The sequence below is a fragment of the Myotis yumanensis genome, unplaced genomic scaffold (assembly GCF_028538775.1).
Source record: "Myotis yumanensis isolate MYYU_CA2020_CCGP unplaced genomic scaffold, mMyoYum1.0.hap1 SCAF_2, whole genome shotgun sequence".
NCBI classification, from domain to species: Eukaryota; Metazoa; Chordata; class Mammalia; order Chiroptera; family Vespertilionidae; genus Myotis; species Myotis yumanensis.
The window spans coordinates 26,431,564-26,453,186 of NW_027223753.1; the positions used below are offsets into that span (position 1 = coordinate 26,431,564).

General features: G+C 44.2%; 1 protein-coding gene and 1 pseudogene across 2 annotated transcripts in view; one reads left to right on the forward strand and one right to left on the reverse strand.

Moving 5' to 3' along the window:
* The window catches only part of TRIT1 (tRNA isopentenyltransferase 1), a 41,472-nt gene extending 24,048 nt beyond the window's left edge, over positions 1 to 17,424 (reverse strand). Inside the window, exons 1-2 of one of the 2 annotated variants that reach the window (XM_070404801.1) lie at positions 17,343 to 17,402; positions 9,133 to 9,194 (exon numbers count right to left, since the gene is read on the reverse strand). Coding sequence is in view for 1 of the 2 variants with exons in the window: in XM_070404800.1 (XP_070260901.1) it covers positions 17,343 to 17,348 (6 nt within the window). In the remaining variant the exon portion in view is untranslated. Of the gene's footprint in view, positions 1 to 9,132; positions 9,195 to 17,342 lie in introns of both variants that reach the window. The other variant, XM_070404800.1, reaches the window with a different exon arrangement.
* Positions 7,515 to 7,949, forward strand: LOC139004369 (ribosomal protein uL24-like pseudogene; annotated as a pseudogene).
* Positions 17,425 to 21,623: the final 4,199 nt, after the last annotated feature.

A 21,623-nucleotide genomic window follows, 5' to 3' on the forward strand; every position in this document is an offset into this window, starting at 1 on the left:
TGCCCTATAAGAAACAGTCAATAAATGTTAGCTAGCTAGCACCATCATCATCATTACTCCAAACAGGCACCTGAAACCTGATATGCCCAAAATTGAATTCCGTACCTTCCCAGCCATACTTGAACCACCCAGATCCCTGGTCGGCAAACTGCGGCTTGCGAGCCACATGCGGCTCTTTGGCCCCTTGAGTGTGGCTCTTCTACAAAATACCACGTGTGGGCGCGCGTACAGTGCGACTGAAACTTCGTGGCCCATGCACAGAAGTCGGTTTTCGGCCTGGGTGAGTCTATTTTGAAGAAGTACTGTTGCTATCTGGCTCTGTTAACTAATGAGTTTGCCGACCACTGACCTAGATAATCAAACTAAATACTCTGAAGTGATCCTAGTATCTGTCTCCCTCATCCCAGTTCCAACCTGTCTCAACTTCTACCTATACTAGTTCCTAAAATTATCTCAAAGTTTATCACATCACCATTACCACATTTCCCACTGCCATTAAATCAATTGAAGGCTTCATGATTTCTCAATTAGACTATCCTATCAGCTTCCTCATTGATCTTCTTACCTTTAGAGCAGGGGTCCTCAAACTACGGCCCTCGGGCCACATGCAAATACAAATATTGTATTTGTTCCCATTTTGTTTTTTTACTTCAAAATAAGATATGTGCAGTGTGCATAGGAATTTGTTCATAGTTTTTTTTTAAACTATAGTCCGGCTCTCCAACGGTCTGAGGGACAGTGAACTGGCCCCCTGTTTAAAAAGTTTGAGGACCCCTGCTTTAGAGTATAACCCAGCTGTGGGCAAACTACGGCCCGCGGGCCGGATCCGGCCCATTTAAAATGAATAAAACAAAACAAAAAAAAAGACCGTACCCTTTTATGTAATGATGTTTACTTTGAATTTATATTAGTTCACACAAACACTCCATCCATGCTTTTGTTCCGGCCCTCCGGTCCAGTTTAAGAACCCATTGTGGCCCTCGAGTCAAAAAGCTTGCCCACCTCTGGTATAACCACTCAAATTTATGTCCTCTACAGCCTGATCTCAACCAGCCCCACACTCTTTAGCATTACTTCCCAACGAAAGCCTGCCTTTAGATGACTCCCCAGCTGTACTTGCCCTCTGTCTGCCATAGTAGCCTGCATTTACCTCTCTCACAGAACTTATTGTACAAAACTTTAAAATATTTCTATCTCCCCCACTCGACTACAAGCTCTGAATGAAGAAATGGTGTACTTTATCTCTAGCCTCAGCACAGAGCCTCATACATAGAATATACTCAACGAATACTGGGTACAGATTGCTAGATCCTATGCTGAGTTTCACATCCTATGAAGTTACATTGCCCTCATTTTATCAATGAGGAAATAGAAATTAGACACAATAGGTAACCTGCCCAAATTCACACAGCTAGTTAGTGGCAAAGGCAAACTATGAATCGATTTTACAGTCAGTGTTCTTTTTCCACTATATTACTTATCTCTGTTCTGTACAAATCAGCTTGTGACTTTGGGAAGTCAACTTTCTCTCCTGAAACCTCAAGGTCCTCACATCTAACATCCCTTCTAATAGTCCAAGCTTCAGAAAAAAAGTTTTGGCAAAGGAGGGTAAAAGAAACAATTATTTGTTTAAAGGATGTTGGCACTTCCCAGAAAGTTGATTTTCCTTTTTGATTAAAGGAATTTGAATTTGATTATTCAACTGAAGAGAAATTGAAGAGTAGAGAAAAGGTCAGTGTCTTGGCTTTTATTTCTTAACTAGAGGCCCGGTGCACAAAAATTTGTGCACTGCGGGGGGGGGGGGGGGGGGGTTCCTCAGCCCGTCCTGTGCCCTCTCGCAGTCTGGGACCCCTCGGAAGATAACAACCTGCTGGCTTAGGCCTGCTCCCAGGTGGCAGAGGGCAGGCCCAATCCCTAGGTGCAGCCCCTGGTTGGGCTCAGAGCAGGGCCGATTGGGGAGTTGGGGCGCTGCCCCCTGTCATGCACAGAGCAGGGCGGATCGGGAGGTTGCGATGCCACCCCTAGTCACGCTCAGGGTACGGCCGATTGGGGGGTTGGGAGACCGCCCCGTCACACTCAAGGCAGGGTCGATAGGGAAGTTGCGGCACCACCCCGTCACGCACAGAGCAGGGCTGATCAGAGGGTTGGGGCGCTGCCCCCTGTCACTCACAGAGTAGGGCCAATAGGGGAGTTGTGGCACCGCCCCCTGTCACACACAGAGCAGGGCGGATCAGGGGGTTGGGCGCTGCCCCCTGTCATGCACAGAGCAGGGCCTATCAGGGGAGTTGGGGCACCGCCCCCTGTCACAGAGCAGGGCGGATCAGGGGGTTGGGGCGCTGCCCCCTGTCACACACAGAGCAGGGCTCATCAGGGGTGTTGGGGCGCTGCCCCCTGTCACTCACAGAGCAGGGCCCATCAGGGGGTTGACGAGCTCCCCCCTGTCACGCACAGAGCAGGGCCCATCAGGGGGTTGAGGAGCTCCCCCCTGTCACTCACAGAGTAGGACCGATAGGGGAGTTGGGGCACTGCCCCCTGTCACGCACAGAGCAGGGCGGATCAGGGGGTTGGGGTGCCGCACCCTGTCACACACAGAGCAGGGCCGATCAGGGGGTTGGGGTGCCACCACTGTCACACTCAGGGCAGGGCCGATGGGGAGGTTATGGCTCTACCCCGTCACACACAGAGCAGGGCCCGAGGGAGGGGTTGGGGCGCCACACCCTGTCACACACAGAGCCGCAGGGCAATCAGGGGGTTGGGGAGCTCTCCCTTATCAGGCACAGAGCAGGGCTGATCAGGGGGTTGGGGCACCTTCCCCTGTCACACACAGAGCAGGGCCGATCAGGGGGTTGGGGCGCCGCACCCTGTCACACACAGAGCCGCAGGGCGATCAGGGGGTTGGGGAGCTCCCCCCGTCACGCTGATCCCGGTGCCGGGAGGCCTTGCTGCTCAGCTGATCCCGGTGCCGGGAGGCATATTACCCTTTTACTATATAGGATAGAAGCCTGGTGCACGGGTGGGGCCGGCTGGTTTGCCCTGAAGGGTGTCCTGGATCAGGGTGGGGGTCCCCACTGGGGTGCCTGGCCAGCCTGGGTGAGGGGATGATGGCTGTTTGCAGCTGGTCACACCCCCTTCAGGGTGGGGGTCCCCAATGGGGTGCCTGGCCAGTCTGGGTGAGGGGCTGAGGGCCATTTTCAGGCTGGCGGGTGACTGAAGCTCCCAACCGCTCCTTTTTTTCTTTTTTATTTATTCTAGGCCAGCTTTAGCTCTGAGGCTTGGCTCCAGCTCTGAGGCCTCGGCTGCTGAAAGCAGGTTTCTGGCCTTTGTTTACCTTCTGTATTTGAAACAATGTTGCAGTCCTGCTGGCTGAAGCCTGGCTGACTAAAGCAGGTTCCTGGGGTTTGGTTTAGCTTCTATATTTGTTACAATGTTTCTTAGAGTTGCAGCTCAGAGGCCCGCAAGGCAGGCGGGGAAGCCGTCACTGAAGCAAGCAAGCAAGCCTCCCTGTTCGCGTCAGCTGCCTGGCTGCCGGCTGCCATCTCGGTTGGCAGTTAATTTGTATATCTCCCTGATTAGCCAATGGAAAGGGTAGCGGAGGTACGGCTAATTACCATGTTTCTCTTTTATTAGATAGGATAAAAGAATGAGTTTTGTAAAAATTTACACTTTATTATGTTAGAATGATTAGCTGCAGGAACATCATAGCAAGCAGCTACTCCTTTTTAGCTTTGTTCGGCAAAAATTCAACTGCAGACTTGCTGAATATATCAGACAGATTAAGATGCTCAATAAGTGGGAGAACCTGCACCTGACTTGTCCAGTCAGTCTGGTGAGAGGAGTGGTTTGGAATTTATAGTGCAGATCATGGCCTGTATTCTTCCTATGCCTGTCTCTAAGGGGAAAGGGACTACAATAATAATATAAGGCCATGCTTCTCAAATTGAGAAGTGCATACATAAGATGTATGTGATGCATTTTTCCAGAGCATCAATCTTACCAGTGGTAAAAGGAATTTGCAACATTTTTACATCTAAATAAGATGTAGGGCAGAGAATGCAAAATTGGCACATTTTTTCAGAAATTCAGAAATCATCCATCTAGTCCAGTAATGGCGAACCTATGACACGCGTGTCAGAGGTGACACACGAACTCATTTTTTTGGTTAATTTTTCTTTGTTAAATGGCATTTAAATATATAAAATAAATATCAAAAATATACATCTTTGTTTTACTATGGTTGCAAATATCAAAAAATTTCTATATGTGACACAGCACCAGAGTTAAGTTATGGTTTTTCAAAATGCTGACATGCCGAGCTCAAAAGGTTCGCCATCACTGATCTAGTCCAATCCCCTGAAATGTTATACTTGATAATACTAAGGCTGAGAGGGCTCCCCTGTCCATATAATTGACTGGTGGTAGAGACAGGACTAAAGCCTGGATGCTCTCCCTATAATACAAACTGTTGCAGTGGCCTCATACCAACAGAATTTATACCTTTTTTACTCTGGTCTATTTGCTCGCTTGAAGTACTGAATTCCTACTAAGATGAAATTAAATTCCAGCGACTGAGAATACAGTTACTATACACCGGACCCCTTTCAAGGTTTTCAAGAGTTAGTATGACAAAAGGCAAAACAAACACAAACTCATAGTCACAGACAACAGTAAGGTGGTTACTGGAGGGAAGGAGGGTGAGGGTGGTGTAGTAAAGGGTAAAGGGGGTCAAATACACAGTGACGGAAGAAGGTCTGAGTGTCTGAGGTACAGATTGCTAGATCCTATGCTAAGGATAACAATATACAGATGATGTATCATACAACTGTACACTTGAAACCTTTATAATTTTATTAACCAATGTTACCCCAATACGTTTAATAAAAAAGAGTAAATGTAATAGAAAGATGGAAATATACACATAGACAATGCTATGTGTCCAATGAATGCATAAATAAGTCAAACAAATCAATGTTTCTGTTTCTCTCTCTTTCTCCCCCCTCCCTCTATCTAAAAATAAAAATTTTAAACAATTTTAAATAATAATAATGTTTCTATTCTATGGCCATCTTTACAGCCTCATGATTGCCCATTTTTGATGGTTTCAGTGATATTTATCTTATGATACCTGTGATAGAGTATAATAGCTGAGGTGCTCCATTATTTGGAGGTCTGCGTCTAAGTTAGGGAGAGGCAGTAGAGTATAATGAAGGCAGAATGCCTGGGTTCAAATTCTGGCTCTACTATCCAACTATAGCCATTATCTGGCAAGTTATTTAAGTATCTAATTTTTCTTTGCCTCAAGTTTTCTCACCTATCATCTTCACTGGGTTACTCTGAGACTTAAGGCTTTTAGAATAGTGTCAAGCAGATGGTAAGCACTATATGAGTGCTTGATATTATCTATATTTAATTGGAGGCTAACCAAGATTTTCCTTGGTTCTTTGTATTGAGACCCCTGCCTAGGGTTCAAAAGAGAACCACAAAATACCAGAGCTGAAAGGAGCTTTAGACACAGTGACAGACAAACAGCGTATGGCCCACAAAGCCTAAATTATTTACTACCTGGACCTTAACAGAAAGTCTGCCCATCCCTGGACTAATCCAATCAGTTTCCCCTATCTAAGATATCCGAAGAGGGAACTAAAGCCCAGACAGGGTAACCTGTCCACAGTTATATATTCAGTGAGTTAGTGGGAAAGCTGGGACTAAAACCTAGTAAATAAGAATAAAGATGAACTATAAATTAGGAAAAATACTGGCAGCTGAAGAGTTAAATAAATCATCTATTTCCAATGGATATTTACTGAATATTATAAGCCTTGGCATCAGTGTGTGTGTGTGTGTGTGTGTGTGTGTGTGTGTATATAATTTTATTTTTGCATCAGTGTTTTTTAATGCTCTCCAGGTGAATCCAATGTGCAGCTGGAGGCGAGAACCACTGTGACAAGTATTGTGCTATGCAGTAAGATATAAACTAATCACTTTCCCCCCCTCAAAAAAATCAACTGACAGGGTAGTTAACCAAAGGTACCCATACCTATAGAATCCCATATTTCCCTTGCAATTACCTACACGTTTGTGTAAGGAACTCCACAAAGAAGAGGAACAGGGATGCACAGTGAAGACAAAGAGGCCCTGGGTATATCTTCATTTACACTAGAGAATCAACATCATTTTTTATTTACATCTGTACGTTCCAACAGTTAAATGAATTATAAATTTCAGACAAGAACTCTTTCTGAAAGAATGTTAAAATAACTTGTACTCCTAAAAACTGGACAAGAATATACTAATTTAAAACTTTTATATGGCAAAAAAGGATCATAAAAGTCAAAAGACAAGTGACCAACTAAAAAAACACTTCTGACACATGAGATTATACAAAGGGTTATTACTTGCAATACACAAAAAGCTCTTCCAAATCAATAAATACAAGAATAAAAACGATTATATAGAAGTGGACACAACAGGAATGAACAGGAAATTCAAAACATAAAAAACACAAATGGTCAATGTACCCTTAAAAAAAACAATTAACCTAAGAAATGAAACCCATTTCTTGTTTACCAGACTGACAATGAAAGAGACAGGTAATACACAAATTGCAAGGGTGAGGGGAAACAGACATACAGCTAGTTCAAACCTTTTTTAAAGCAGTCTGGCAATATGTATCAAAATATAATGTGTGCATCTCAACAAAAAAACAACAACCCAGTTTAAAAACGAGCAAAGGACCTAGTCTCCAAAGAAAATACACATACGGCCAACAAACACATGAAAAGATACCCAACATCATTAGTCATTAAGGAAATGGAAATGAAAACCACAATGAGACACCACTTTCACACCCAATAGGATGGTTATAATTTTTTTTAAAGGAAAATAAGTGTTGGAAAAGATGTGGAGAAATTGGTATCTTCATAGATTGCTGGTGGGGATGTAAAATGGTGTAGCCACTGTGTAAAAAGAGTTTGGCAGTTTCTCAAAAAGTTAAACATAGAATTACCATATGACCCAGCAATTCCATTCGTAGGCATAGGCCAAAAATAACTGAAAAGAAATACATGTACACATGTATACATGTACACATGTTCACAGCAGCACTATGCACAACAGCCTAAAGGTGTTAATCTCCATCATTAGATGGACAAATTGTGTTCTATATACAATGACATATTCAACCATAAAAAGGAATGAAGTACAAATAACAAGTGAAGAAGCCAGATGAAAGGTTGGATATTGTATGATCCCATTTATATTAAATATCCAAAATAGGTAAAAACAAAAAACAAACAAACAAAACAAACCAGAAAGCACATTGGTGGTTGTTAGGGGCTGAAGAGAAAGGGGAATAGGGAGTAATTGCTTAATAGCTACAGGGTTTTCTTTTGGGGTGATGGACACATTTTGGAACTAGATAGAGGTAGTGGTTGTACAACATTGTGGATGCACTAAATACCACTGAATTGTTCATTTTAAAATGGTTAGTTATGTAGAGCACTTCTAGCACCAGGTAGATGGTAACCATAAAGCTCAACCCTTTGGTCACCTCGGACCACACCAAAAACTGCAAACACGCTTCAATGTCCCCTCACACATGCACTAGAAGATGACCATGTTGTCCCCGCTCTCCAAGGAGCTGTGGGAGAAGTACGTCTGCTCCTTGCCCATCCACAGGATGAGGAGGTCCAGGTGGTTTGAGGACACTACAAAGGTCAGCCTGTAGTAAGGGTGTACAGAAAGAAATAGGTCATCTACATCGAGCGGGTGCAGCGTGAGAAGGCTAACAACACACTGTCCACGTGGGTATTCATCTGAGCAAGGTGGTTATCACCAGGCTAAAACTGGACAAAAATCAAAAAAAAATTCTTGAACGCAAAGCCAAATCTCGACAAGTTGGAAAAGAGAAAGGCAAATATAAGGAAGAACTCATTTAGAAAATGCAGGAATAAATGTAACCTGTTGAACAACCACAGTTTAGCTGTAGATTTTTAGCCTGGTGTATATTCTTTTGAGACTTTTCAAGATGTCTCTAGAATATTTCATTTCTTTCCTTTTCTGTTATTGATATGTACCTCTGTAAACCTACTGTTGCTGTTTTAATTTTATGAATAAAAATTGGAAAAGTTGAATTCCTAAAAAATAAAAAGTTAACCCTGGCCTGTGTGCCCAGTGATTAGAGCATTAACCTGCGTACCAGAGTCGAGGTTCAATTCCCAGGCAAAGGCACATATCTGGGTTGCAGATTGGATCCCAAGTACAGGAGGCAACCAATTGATGTGTCTCTCTCACATTGATGTTTCTCTCTTTCCTCTTCCACTCTATCTAAAATCAATGGAAAAATATCCTCAGGTGAGGATTAACCAAAAAGGAAAAAAAAGTATACCCTCTAATAAATGCCTTAAAAAGTGGAAGAATAAAAAATAATATATACATCCTCTCGTCCTATGAATTTACCCTGAAGAGAATCATACAAAAAGATGTATGTGCAAAGATGTTCATCTTAGCATCATTTATTACAGCAAAAAACAGAAGAACCCTCTAAATGTCCTTCAGTAGAAATCTGGTTACATGAATTATGATACACCTGAATTCTACACAAAAATTAAAAACAATAATGTAGACAGAGAGCTTTGCTATCCAATTTCAAGACTTATTATAAAGCTATCGTAATCAAGAAAATGTGATATTGGCAAAAGAATAGACATAGGTCAATGGAACAGAATAGAAATAGCCCCACACAAATACAGTCAATCGGTTTTTAACAAAGGTGCAAAGGTAATTCAATGGAAAAAGGATAGTCTTTCAAAAACAGTGCTGGTATGCCCTGGCCAAGTAGCTCAGTTGGTTAGAGAATCATCCTAATTGACCAAAGTTGTGGGTTTGATCTAAATGTTCCCTGAATGGCAAAATTAACCCAGATTGAGACCACTGATGTAGACTTGTATACATTAATACATAAAGATATCTATAACATACTGCTAAGAGGGGGAAAAATAAACAAGACACAGAACAGCATGAAATATATGCATCAATTTACATAAAAACACATACACATGGACAAAACTTAGGGAAATTATGCTAAGTGAAATAAGCCAGTCATAAAAGACACAAATATTGTATCATTCCACTTACATGAAGTACTTAAGAGTAGTCAAAATCATAGACACATAAAGTTGTATGGTGGTTGCCAAGGGCTGGAAGAAAGGAAAATGGAGCATTACCCTATATAATAAAAGGCTAACATGGAAACAGACCGAATGGCGGAACAACCAAACAACCGCTCTCTATGACTTGCACTGACGCGCGGAACATGGCGGGCATCGGCCACGGCAGGATAGTGGAGCAGGTGAGCGAGGGCGCCAGACCAAGGCGGGGCACCGATCACTGTCATCAGGGTCAGCCTCTGGTGGTAATGGAAAATTCTTTGCTCCCGCAGGCCGCGGTCCCACCCGGTGCTCGCACCTGCTGCCAGCATCAACCCCACTCACACCCACTGCCAGCACCCAGCGCCAGGTCCCGATCGCTCAGCTCCATCAGCAGGTGCGAGAGGTGGCTTCCGATTGCCCCTGAGGGCTTCTCCACCTCCCCCGCTCCTGAGGGGAATAAGGGTAGCAGCCACCGCTCACACCCGCTGCTGGCACAGTCCGCAAGAGCAAGCAGGGCTGGCCCCATCAGAGCATGGGAGCAGTGGCGGCGGGAGTGGGGCTTCCGGCAGAGAGGAGATCAGGGGCCACGGCAGGAGGGACCGGGCCAGGGCGCGGAGGATGGGCCGAGACCCACCCCTGTGCCCACTGCAGCCTCGAAGCCCACAGTTCCTTTCAAGGTGCATGAATTCATGCACTAGGCCCCTAGTTGTTTAGTAAGTATAGAGTTTCAGTTTTACAACATGAGAAAAGTTATGAAGATGGATGGTGGAGATGGTTACACAACATTATGAATGCATTTAATACCATTGACCTGTACACTTAAAAATAGTAAGAGGGTAAATTTTATGTGTATATTTCAATTAAAAATTAGGGGGAAAAACACACATACACATGTGCATATAAATACATAGATAAATGTCTGGAAGGATGTGCATCAAAATATTAAAATGATTATCTCTGGATGCAAAGACTACAGTGATATTTCCTTTGTACTTTTTAGTGTTATCTGGATTTTTTTCCAATAAGCATGTATCCTTTTTTCCAAACATAAAAAAGGCTTTTGTGCCCAGTTGTTGAGGCTCAGTGGTTGAGCATCGACCTATAAACCAGGAAGTCACCGTTAGATTCCCAGTCAGGGCACATGCCCAGGTTGCAGACTCGATCCCCAGTGTGGGGCATGCAGGAGGCAGCAGATTGATGGTTCTCTCTCATCACTGACGTTTTTATCCCTCTCTCCATCGCCCTTCCTTTTTGAACTCAATAAAAATATTTTTAAAAGGCTTTTGTTCTCTATCATTTTGTTTCAAAATGCTCCCATTTCAATAACCAAAATCCTATTAGTCTGTCTCCAAAATGACAAAATGGTTACCTGCTATCCTTAGCCACAACCCAACTCCAGCCTCTTTCACACCCAGGCTAACATAACAGAATCCTAAACTGTTCATCTCTCCACCCAGCCAGTGGAGTTACCTTATAACACAGATTTACTATCACTTCCTTATTTAAAACCCAAAATTCCATAGCATGCTTTCAATGGCCTCTAAAATTTGTTCTAAGAGTCTATATTTTTAGTTTGACCTCCTACAGCTGTCTCTCAAGTATCCTAGATGCCAGATAGTTGCTGGTCACTCCTTGAAAACATACCATGCATTTTTTTTACTCTTTTTACTTTGCTCATGCTGTTCTTTTGTCAAGAGTATTCTTCTCCCGCTCTGGCTGGTTTGGCTCAGTGGATGGGGCACTGGCCTGGGAACTGACAGGTCCCGGGCTCGATCTCCGGTCCCAGTCGAGCATGTGCGTAAGGCAACTAATTGATGTGTCTCTCTCACATTAATGTTTCTCTCTGCTCTCCCCCTCCCTTCCACTCTCTCTAAAATGGAAAGATATCCTTGGGTGAGGATTAACAAACAAAACAAAAAAAGAGAGAGAGAGAGAATATTCTTCTTCCTTCTCTGCCTGATGAAATGTATACAGTGGAATAAAGGAAAAGAACGGGATGAAGGACAAATGGATAAACAAATAGGAGGAGGTGGAGAAAAAAACATAGAATAGCATGGAGATGACAGTTCAAGAAAGCAATTTTTGGTAGGGATGAGATTATTATAGTGCCTACCTCATAAGGTTATGGTGAGAATATTAAATGAGATAATATATGTCAAACTTTTAGAATAGTGTCTGTTATCTATAATAATCTATAATAATAAAAGCATAATATGCTAATTAGACCAGATGTCCTTCCAGACGAAGCCGTGGTGGGGGCCGAGGCAGCTGCTGGGGCAGCAGGGGACCTTGCACAACTTACGTGCATCGGGCCTGTAGTGTGTGTGTGTGTGTGTGTGTGTGTGTGTGTGTGTATTACTGCTATTTTCAGTATTGTTATTATTATTCATGATACGGTGCTAAGAGCTTGAACTCTTGCTGCCTCAATGAGGAAGGAGCAGTGGTGAGGCTCCAGCATGGCTCCAAAGGTAACCAAAAAGACAAACGGGCACTGGTCTGATTCAAATTTATTCAACAAACTACACACAAAACCAAAACCAATTAGGTTAAGCCATACTAGAGTACATACAGAGCATGTAGGTGAATTCCTTTACACCTCAAATAACTTTTACTCCTCAAACATATATCCTTTTTAGAAGTGGAGCTGTTTCAAGTGAAATATGAGGACAGCACTCATGCTCACAAATATGAATCTGCAAGTCTTATCTATGCTCCCCAATAGTTTTCCATTTGGCCAGGAGTCATTCCTCCTTCCTTACATAACACAGGAGGTTTGACTACAAAGTTCTTCTCATAGCTGCAAACAAAGTGAATATATATTTAAAAACCACCCACACTTAATACTGTAGCAAAGGAAAATTAAATTCACTCACAATAGAGCTGAGTCAAGAAACCTTAGAAACTCATCCTATAGAATAAAGAGGTAATATGCAAATTGACCATCACTCCAACCCACAAGATGGCCACCACCATGTGATCAAAGATGGCCCGCAGGGGAGGGCAGTTGGAGGCGACCAGGCCTGCAGGGGACGACAGTTAGGGGCAACCAGGCCGGCAGGGGAGGGCAGTTGAGGGCGACCAGGCCTGCAGGGGAGGGCGGTTAGGGGCAACCAGGCCTGCAGGGAAGGGCAGTTGGGAGGTACCAGGCTGGTAGGGGAGGGCAGTTAGGGGTGACTGGGCTGGCAGGGGAGTGGTTAGGGGGTGATCAGGCTGGCAGGCAGGTGAACGGTTGGGAGCCAGCAGTCCTGGATTGTGAGAGGGATGTCCCAGATTGGAGAGGGTGCAGACTGGGCTGAGGGACGGACACACACACACACACACCCATGCATGAATTTCGTGCACTGGGCCTCTAGTACATACATAATTTTAGATGAGTCAAAAATTTGAGATTTCCTTCTTTGCCTCTTATCAGGCTCAATCCTATTAAAAGATTGCCTCCAGATAGCCCCCATCTCTTCTGGTTACCAGGTTTTCATGACTTTTATTTCATATCCTAGTAATAAGCCACTGTGATCCACTATCCAATCTCTCCTTCATATCCCTCCCCCATGCATCCCAGACCTCCCTTGAGCACTATCAGACAGTAGGCCTTTAGTTAAAAAAAAAAAAAAAAGCAAAACACTGCTCCTAAATTATGTCCCAAAGCAGACAAAAAGAACGTAGAACTCCACATCTATTAAATGGCACATAGCCTGCTTACTAGTCAGACTGCCAAAAATCATTTGCTTCTCCTCTTGTAGGTTTAGACAAACACAAAGGGAACTATGCTCCTATGTATGACTACTACTTCTCCACAGGACTTGAAGGACTAAGGCATTAGAGATACTTCCTCTCTATAAACCCAAACAGAACACTGTTTATTTTCTCTTGGCATACAGTTAGTTGTCTGTATTTCCAGACAGTCATTGTACATCTTTTGGCAAGTGCCTTCAAGTTTCTCAGTACAATGTTTCATCCAGTCACTGAAGGCAATGCATTGTACCTTGAATTTACATGCCAAGAAAAGACAGACTGAAAAGAAGACCTTCAGTATCACCTTCCTGCAATATATGAGACACTACAGGAGTTAGAAAGCCCAGATCCAATTCCCAGGTGTGCAAGTGTCTTGCAGTATGATCTCCAGTCTGCTCTTTAATCTTTCTGTACTTCAGTTTTTCCATCCTGGAAAACAGGGATTGTATTACCTTCCCCTCCCTGAATTTAGACTCTTACTGCTGACTGAGAAAATTTATGTTTCTATAATTTGTGAAACTGGGGTTTGGAAAACTCAGAAAATTAAGCACAAATGTCATTTCTCACTTTTGTCAGATCTACCATTCAGAATCCACAGAAAGTGGATTTAGCAGGAGTCTCTAAATAAGTAATCCCTCAGAGAGTAGTTCTGACTTCCCACTCAACAAGTAATATACATGAGAATGGGAGGCAAGAGGCCAGGGAAGACCTTCAGATGCTACATGGCTAGCTACAGAAGCAAGTCATTACACATCAGGCTCCATTACAGTATTATCACCCTAGACATGCTATCCTTAACACCCCATTGTAGTTTTACCTCAAAGAAACTACCTCAATATTTAAAGCACTTACTTAATTCAATGTTTACCAAAAACAAGCACTTTCCCTGGATGGTAACTGCTCTGGTAAGGGTTGCCTTGGGGTGACCCTACAATTAAGGCAAGACAAAGGGATGACACCCCAAGTATGAGGTGCAAGACAATTTAAGATTTAAGGCAGTGTTTTACAGTCCTTTTTGAGTTACTAGTACACTTTTTTTAAAACTGCTAAATGACTTTTTTAAATTAAGTTTTATTGTCAAAAGTATTCCATATGTCCCCCTTTCTTCCCCATTGACCCCTTCTAGCCTGTCCCCAGGCCTTCACTACCTATGGTCTGACTAGTACACTTGTGAAATACAAAATTCTGGACAGGATTCCAAAAAATTATTAAAATGCAAATGTTGGTTTTTAAAAAGATAAACTTGGACCCTAGCCAGTGTGGCTTGGCTGATTGGGCGTCGTCCTGTGTACCAAAGGGTTGCCAGTTCGATTCCAGGGTGCGCAGGAAGCATCCAATTGATGTTTAGCTCTCACATCAATGTTTCTCTCTCTCTCTCTCCTTCTCCCTTCCTCTCCCTCTTAAAAAAAAAAAAAAATCAATAAAAAATAATTTTAAAATAATTTTTTTAGCCCTAGCCGGTTTGGCTCAGTGGATAGAGTGTCAGCTTCGGACTGAAGGGTCCCAGGTTCAATTCCAGTCAAGGGCATATACCTTGGTTGCGGGCACATCCCCAGTAGGGGGTGCGTAGGAGGCAGCTGATCGATTTTTCTAACTCTCTATTCCTCTCCCTTCCTCTCTGTGAAAAATCAATAAAATATATTAAAAGAAAAAAGAATATCACTTTGTGCCCTAGCTGGTTTGACTCAGTAGATAGAGTGCTGGCCCAAGGACTAAAGGGTCTCTGATTCGATTCCAGTCAAGGGCACAGCCAAAGTTGCACTTCATGAGTGTGTCCAGCACCATGTGGGTATGGCTGGACACTAGTTAGAGTGTCGCTGGGCACTCTAAATAGCAAAAGCTCTAGAATAACTGGGAGGCAACCAATGGATATGACTTTCTCACATTGATGTTTCTCTCTCACTGTCTCTCCCCATATCTTCCACTCTTTCTAAGAATCACTGGAAAAGTATCCTCAGGATAGGATTAATAAATAACAACAAGAAATTTAAAAAAAGAATGTCACTTTGTTCAAAAATTTTCTGACTCAACCTCAAGTCACTGAAAAGCATCACCTCCTTCCATTAGCTAAAAAACAAGCAAAGCAGCACTACCCTAACAGGGGGGCATGGTAAGCAGCTATAGAAATGAAGAACTGAATATTCACAGTGAATGGGGCAGAGATACTTTATTTTATTATTTAGACTGAAAAGTAAAATCAAAGGTCAAAGTTTTTCAAAGGGACCCAGAGGAAATGTTATGAATATCCAAGATATAATCAAAATTAAATACAACCTATACCCAATTCAGAAAGCTCAATAATCATTAAAGTACTTTTCATATATTAATTAATCCTCATGGCATCTCGAAGAAGTTTGATTCTCATATTCTAATTACTTATAACCACAGGAAAAATCTGAATGGACCAAGATGCACCATTTTAATAAAACAAGTCAACAAATGTTTTCTTCTTTCTTATCTATCTATCCAAACTTCACCTACCTTTCAAGTCCCTTTTCAGAGAGATTTCCATGACTATGCCATCCTTCTCCCTTGAGAAGGAATTATTTAATTTATAATAAAATGGAGTAAATGAGATGCTTGATGTGAAATTCAGGAATTATTTAATTTATAATAAAATCTAACACTTGTAGCCTCTCTTCTCCCTACCTGTCCACCTTACAAAGCATCATTAATATCTCAGTTCAAACACTTATTAACTCTATTTTGTTTCATGTTTAGCTGAAATAAAACTTCTTGAGGACAGGGATTATGGTTTTGACTCTCCAAAAGGACATTTCAGAATAGTACCTACCAGTCCTAGCTGGTCTGGCTCAGTGGATAGAGTGTCGGCCTGTGGACTGAAGGGTCCCGGGTTCAATTCTGGTCAAGGGCACATGCCCAGGTGCGGGCTTGATCCCCAGTGTGGGGTGTGCAGGAGGCAGCCGATCAATCATTCTCTCATTATTGATGTTTCTATTTCTCTCCCTCTCCCTTCCTTTCTGAAATCAATAAAAATATATTTTTTTAAAAAAGAATAGTACCTACTATATTTTTACCACTTACTATGTGCCATATGTTGTATTAAGTGCTTTACATACTTTATCTCCTTTAATCAATACAATAATGTTGTGTTGTTGTTATTATTCTGCCTATTTTACAGAAGGAAAAACAACAGTATGAAGAGGTTGGGCTGAAGTTGCATATCTTAGAAAAGACAGGGCTGAGATTTGAGTCTCAGCCCTAAAATCTATCTCTAGAAGTTGGCACAAAGTAGAGATCACAAACAAATATTTGCTGAATTATCCTAATCATCTCATGTGTGTTGATGGCTGTATCACCCCAAATGAACTAATGAGGGTAGAAACCTTGCCTAGAGGTTTATAAGGTAGAGTGGGGAGCGCTGCCCCTCCAGGCCCTGAACCTAGGTGGAATTTCACATCAAGCATCTCATTTTACTCCATAAAAACCTCTATTTGTAAGTTCTCTTCAACAAATAGCACCTGTAATTCTTCCAGCAGAGATTTACCCCAAAAGTCACCCTCTCTCAATCCGAACACAAATGCTGCCAGGTGCCATGTGTGCTGCATTCCCTCTGGGCCTCCCTCTGACTCAAGGGACAGGACACAGCCTCCTGCTCCCCCGATGCCAGTAGCTTAGGAAGTTCGGCTCCTGCCCGGCCAGCCTGGCTCAGTTGCTGAGCAGCGACCTGTGAGCCAGGAGGTCACCGTTCGATTCCCCTGTGTGGGTCATCTGGGAGGCAGCTGATCAATGATTCTCTCATCGTTGATGTTTCTATCTGTCTCTCCCTCTCTGAAATCAATAAAAATATGTATACTTTTTAAATTTCAGCTTTTTTAAACAAGCATTTACCAAGTGCCTGGTCTTCTTCAGCAAAGGCCACCCTGCTCTTCATTCTAACTCTATTTTAACCCCAGTTATTAATCACGACAGCCCTGTGAGGTAGGCAGTGTATTCTCCACTTTACAGATACATAACGTCCCCAAAAAACTACATTATGAAGGTCACGAGCCCGGTGGCCGATAGGGCAACCGACGTATCCTGGTGTCGCTGGGCACTCTACATACCAAAAGCTCTAGAATAACTTTCATTCAAAAGCTATTTATCGGACACGTACAGGTCAGCCTTGCGGGTTCAAGTACTATCTCCTCTACCTATTTGCTACGGGACACGGAGAAAGTGTATGTCACCTCCTTCGGTGAGTTCCCGCGTCTATAAATGGAGATAATAGTACCGGCCGAACAGTACTGTCGTGAGAAGTAAATGAGATGAAAGTGAAACGCCTGCAACTGTGTCTGACAGGCGGTGGGCGGCGAGTAACGATGGGCTCCTTCCCCTACCCGCTCCGCCCCGCAGGCCTCGGGGCTCACTCACTCTCCCGCGCTCCGGGGCATCCCCCTGGCCCGCGGCCTGCACGCGCGCGGCCCCCGGGTTCCCTGGGCCGGGCCGGCCGCACCGTCATACCTGCATGGAGTCGGCGCTGACGACCTCGCCGCCCAGCCGCTGGCCCAGCTGCAACGCCAGGGTGGACTTGCCGGTGCCCGTGGCCCCGAGAATCACTACAAGCGGCAGTGTCCGCTGCACGCCCCGGAGCCCCGGGCCCACGGACACGGCGCGTGCAGCCGCCGCCGCCGCCGCCGCCATCTTGAAGACATCTGCGCTTGCGCGGAAGCAGCTGTCCCCATGGCAACCGTCAGTGCGCTTGTGCCAGCCTGGGGCTCGGCAGGGAGGGCGAGCCGGGAGGAGGGAGCTGCGGAGCCAAGGTCCCCGGGCTCCCGACGTGAACGCCGCCAACGAAGTGGTGTCACAGCTCCAACTACCAACTCTCCTACATAGGGGCTGGCAGTCCTGTTTACAATAGAATTATCCCCATCATTCTTTTCCAGCACCCAGTTATTTTTCTTCATAGCACTGATTACAATAGAAAATTATAAATTGACCTCTTGTCTGTTGTCTGACTTTCCACTCCAGGCTGCTGGTTCCATCAAAGCAAAGACCAGCTCCTGCCCAGGTCATTGCTGTATCTCCAGTACCAGCACAGTACCTGATACCGAGTAGGCTCCCAATATTGTTGTTGTTTTAAATATATTTTTATTGATTTCAGAGAGGAAGGGAGAGGGAGAGAGAAACATCAATGATGAGAGAGAATTATTAATAGGCTGCCTCCCTCACGCCCCACACTGGGGAGGGAGCCCAGACCCGGGGCATGTGTCCTGACCTGGAATCCCACGGTGACCTCCTGGTTCATAGGTCAACGCTCAACCACTGAGCCAAGCCACCAGAGTTTGTTGGGGGTTTTTTTAATGAAGCACTTTACAAGTGTCAGACTTTTTAAAAATAATGAGTCACCCTTTTTTATTTTATTTTTTTTTATTGGTGTGAGAGAGAGGAAGGCAGAGGTAGAGAAAGAGAGAAACATCAATTTCTGTTGTTTCACTTGTTTATGCATTCATTAGTTGTTTTCTTATATGTGACCTGCCTGGGGATCAAACTCGGCAACCCTCTAACCAACTGAGCTGGGAGGCCAGGGCCCAATGTTGTTCAATGGAGAGGAGAATGGCTTGCCTATCTAGTGCTGGAGCCAGTCAGCTCAGAGGTGTGGCATTCTCCGGGATCAAATCTGCCCTGTTATCAGGCCAGGGTGGCTGCACTAATGTTTTCATCCCACAATGCAAACTCAGACACAATCAGAAGGCAGGGCAAAACCCTCCATCTCTTTGGGGAGAAGATGCAAGAGATGGAGTGAGAAAAAAGAACAGCAAGCAAACTACCCACAAAATATGAAGAAGAAAAGTAAAGCAGGCAGAAAGGATAAAGTAGTAGCAATCCTTCCATGTGCCTCAGTGGTCGGAGTGTAGCCCTGTACACGGAAAAGTTAGGGGTGTGATTCCCAGTCAAGGCCCATATCTAGGTTGTGGGTTCGATCCCCGACCTGGTCAGGGCATGCAGGAGGCAACCTATGGATGTTTCTCTCTCACATCGATCAATCTCCCCCCCCCCCCCCCCGCCACCGCCCCCCCCCCCCGCCCCCCGCACCCTCTTGCAAAATCAATGAAAATGTCCTTGGATGAGAATTAAAAAAAAAAAAAAGTAGGTGAGGAGAATTAAAACAAGAGAAGACCAAAATCCAGGGGACTCCACCATCTTTAAGAAAGGGCTTTGGAATCAGATGGACTAGGTTCAGATCCTTGCTCTGTCACTTATCATCTGTGTGGCCTCATACAATTAGCCTCAATTTCTGTATCATTAAATACCTCTCAAGATTACCATAGGGAGAACATGAAGTAATGTCTGAAAAGTGTCTGCTACAATGCCCTGGTACATAACAACCATTTTTTGAACACTTTGTATTATTATCAAAGTAACACTCCATCTGCCTCACTAAAGAGGTAAGAGCAGCAGCCTAAAGGTCCAAAATTTTCAGTAATGTGTAAAAGTGTCTAAATACCTATGTACTAACCCCTTCTTAGCCAATTTAAGAGTTAATTTTTTTTCTCCCTGAGATTACTTGTCTCTGTCTAGCTCTCAGATCATGTCACCAGGATCCCCTGGGCCACGGGAATTACTCCTGGAAGTTTAGAGCATATGTGAGAATATCTGCCAATATGTGCCCTGCCTGGAATAACTATGAATACATTTCGTAATCACTTGGATCACCCCTGGCATAATGGCCACTCTTATAGCCACATGTATTATTTGGAGAACACCAGATCCCAGGGTCCCCATACCTCCCTTTCTCAATCCAATCTGCTTTGATCAAAAGCCTTGTTCTCTCCAATTTGTGGTACCTGCCTGGGGCTGGAATTAAAATCAAGATGGGAGGCCACATATTGGCAGACACTCTCACCATGATGGTTGTTAACTGTAGAGCCTTTGCCTGGAGACTTTCAGAGGGTACAGTTACCATGACAACCAACAGAAAGATGACAGGCTGGAGAAATGATGCAAATAAAGCAAAAGGGAGGCTAATTTCATGATGACAATCTGACCATGACAGAGTATGCTCACTCACAGATGGGAAAGCATTGTTCAAGTCATGACCAGGTGACTGTTACTAGAGAGAGGAAAAGAGGGGGGTGGAATTTACCACCGAGAGACCAGAAGAGGGAGAGGCTGGTTGCCAAGGCAACTGGGAAGAAAGGAATGAAAAAATGGAGCTTTACCACAGCAGCAGAAAATTGCTTCTAGCCAAGCAACACAGGACTGTTGCTATAGAAACAAAGAGAACAGGGATCCTGTAGACCATGGGGAGAATTATCACTAAAATGCTGAGCAGGGAAGACTCCTAAATCAGAATGGAGTCCAGGGTCCAAAACAAATGAGAAGTGAGAAAAACATTGTACCGTTTCCATTCATTGTAATTCTACCAGCCCTACCAAAAGGGAATGGGAACATATTTTGTAATACCTTTATAGTATTTTATTTGTACATTTGTCTCCCTAATGATCCTCTAAACTCTACTAAGAATAGTTCCTGCAAGTAATCTGTAATTTGAAATCCTAATTGGAGAGATTAAGTTCAAGGGAAAATCAGGAAATTGAAGTCTATGACCAAGAGTTAATAAGTATTTCTGAAAACAACATAAAACCCTCTAGGGCAGCGGTTCTCAACCTGTGGGTCGCGACCCCTTTGGGGGTCGAACGACTCTTTCACAGGGGTCGCCTAAGACCATCGGAAAACATATATATAATTACATATTGTTTTTGTCCTTAATCACTATGCATTAATTATGTTCAATTGGTAACAATGAAAATACCTGCATATCAGATATTTACATTAAGATTCATAACAGTAGCAAAATTACAGTTATGAAGTAGCAACGAAAATAATTTTATGGTTGGGGGTCACCACAACATAAGGAACTGTATTAAAGGGTCACACCATTAGGAAGGTTGAGAACCACTGCTCTAGGGAGAAGCTTTGCAGGATAATAAGGAGACAAAAAGTTACAAAAGGAAGTCAGAAAAGCTACATGTAGTCATGCCCAGGTATTAGCTTTGACCCTTTCTCCACCTTTTATGAGGCCAAATGGGATGTAGCTCAATCTTTTCTGTAAGATAGCTCAAGAGGAAAGGTAGGGATGAGATTATTGTAGTGCCTACCTCATTCTTTCAAGTATCTATATATATAAAAGCCTAAGTGACCATTACAATGGAATGACTGGAACGATGGGAATGACCGGAACGACCGGTCACTATAACGTGCATTAACCACCTTGGGGCAGATGCTCAATACAGGAGATGTCTCCAGCCCGCAGTCCCTGGTCACCAATGGGGCCTGCCAGCCAACCTCCCGGTCCCTCTCCACAGCCAGCAGGCCCCAATAGCCTGATCAGGGCTGGGCCCCTGGACTGGGATGGGGATCTGGGGATGGATGGCGGCGGAGGCATCCCCTTTCCCAGGGGGTCCAAGGGCTAGCTTCCTCCTCGAGGCCGGCGGCCAACCTCCTGGGTCTTTCACCTTGTCTCTCCCCTGGTTGGCAGGCCCAAATCGGCCTGCTGCCCATCCTCCGCGGTGGCAGTTGGCCCCTCCCCACCTGGCCAGCAGGCCCTGATTGCCTGATTGGGGCTGAGCCCCAAGCTGGGACAGGGAACTGGGGGTGGGTGGTGGACGCCCGCCGGCTGCGACAGAAGGAGGGGGAGGAGGCGGGAGGCCAGGGAGGTAGGGAACTGCATGGTGGTGGCACGTGGGTGGCGAGGGAAGGAGGAAGCGGGGAGGTGGGGAGGCGGGGAGGCGGGGAACCTGA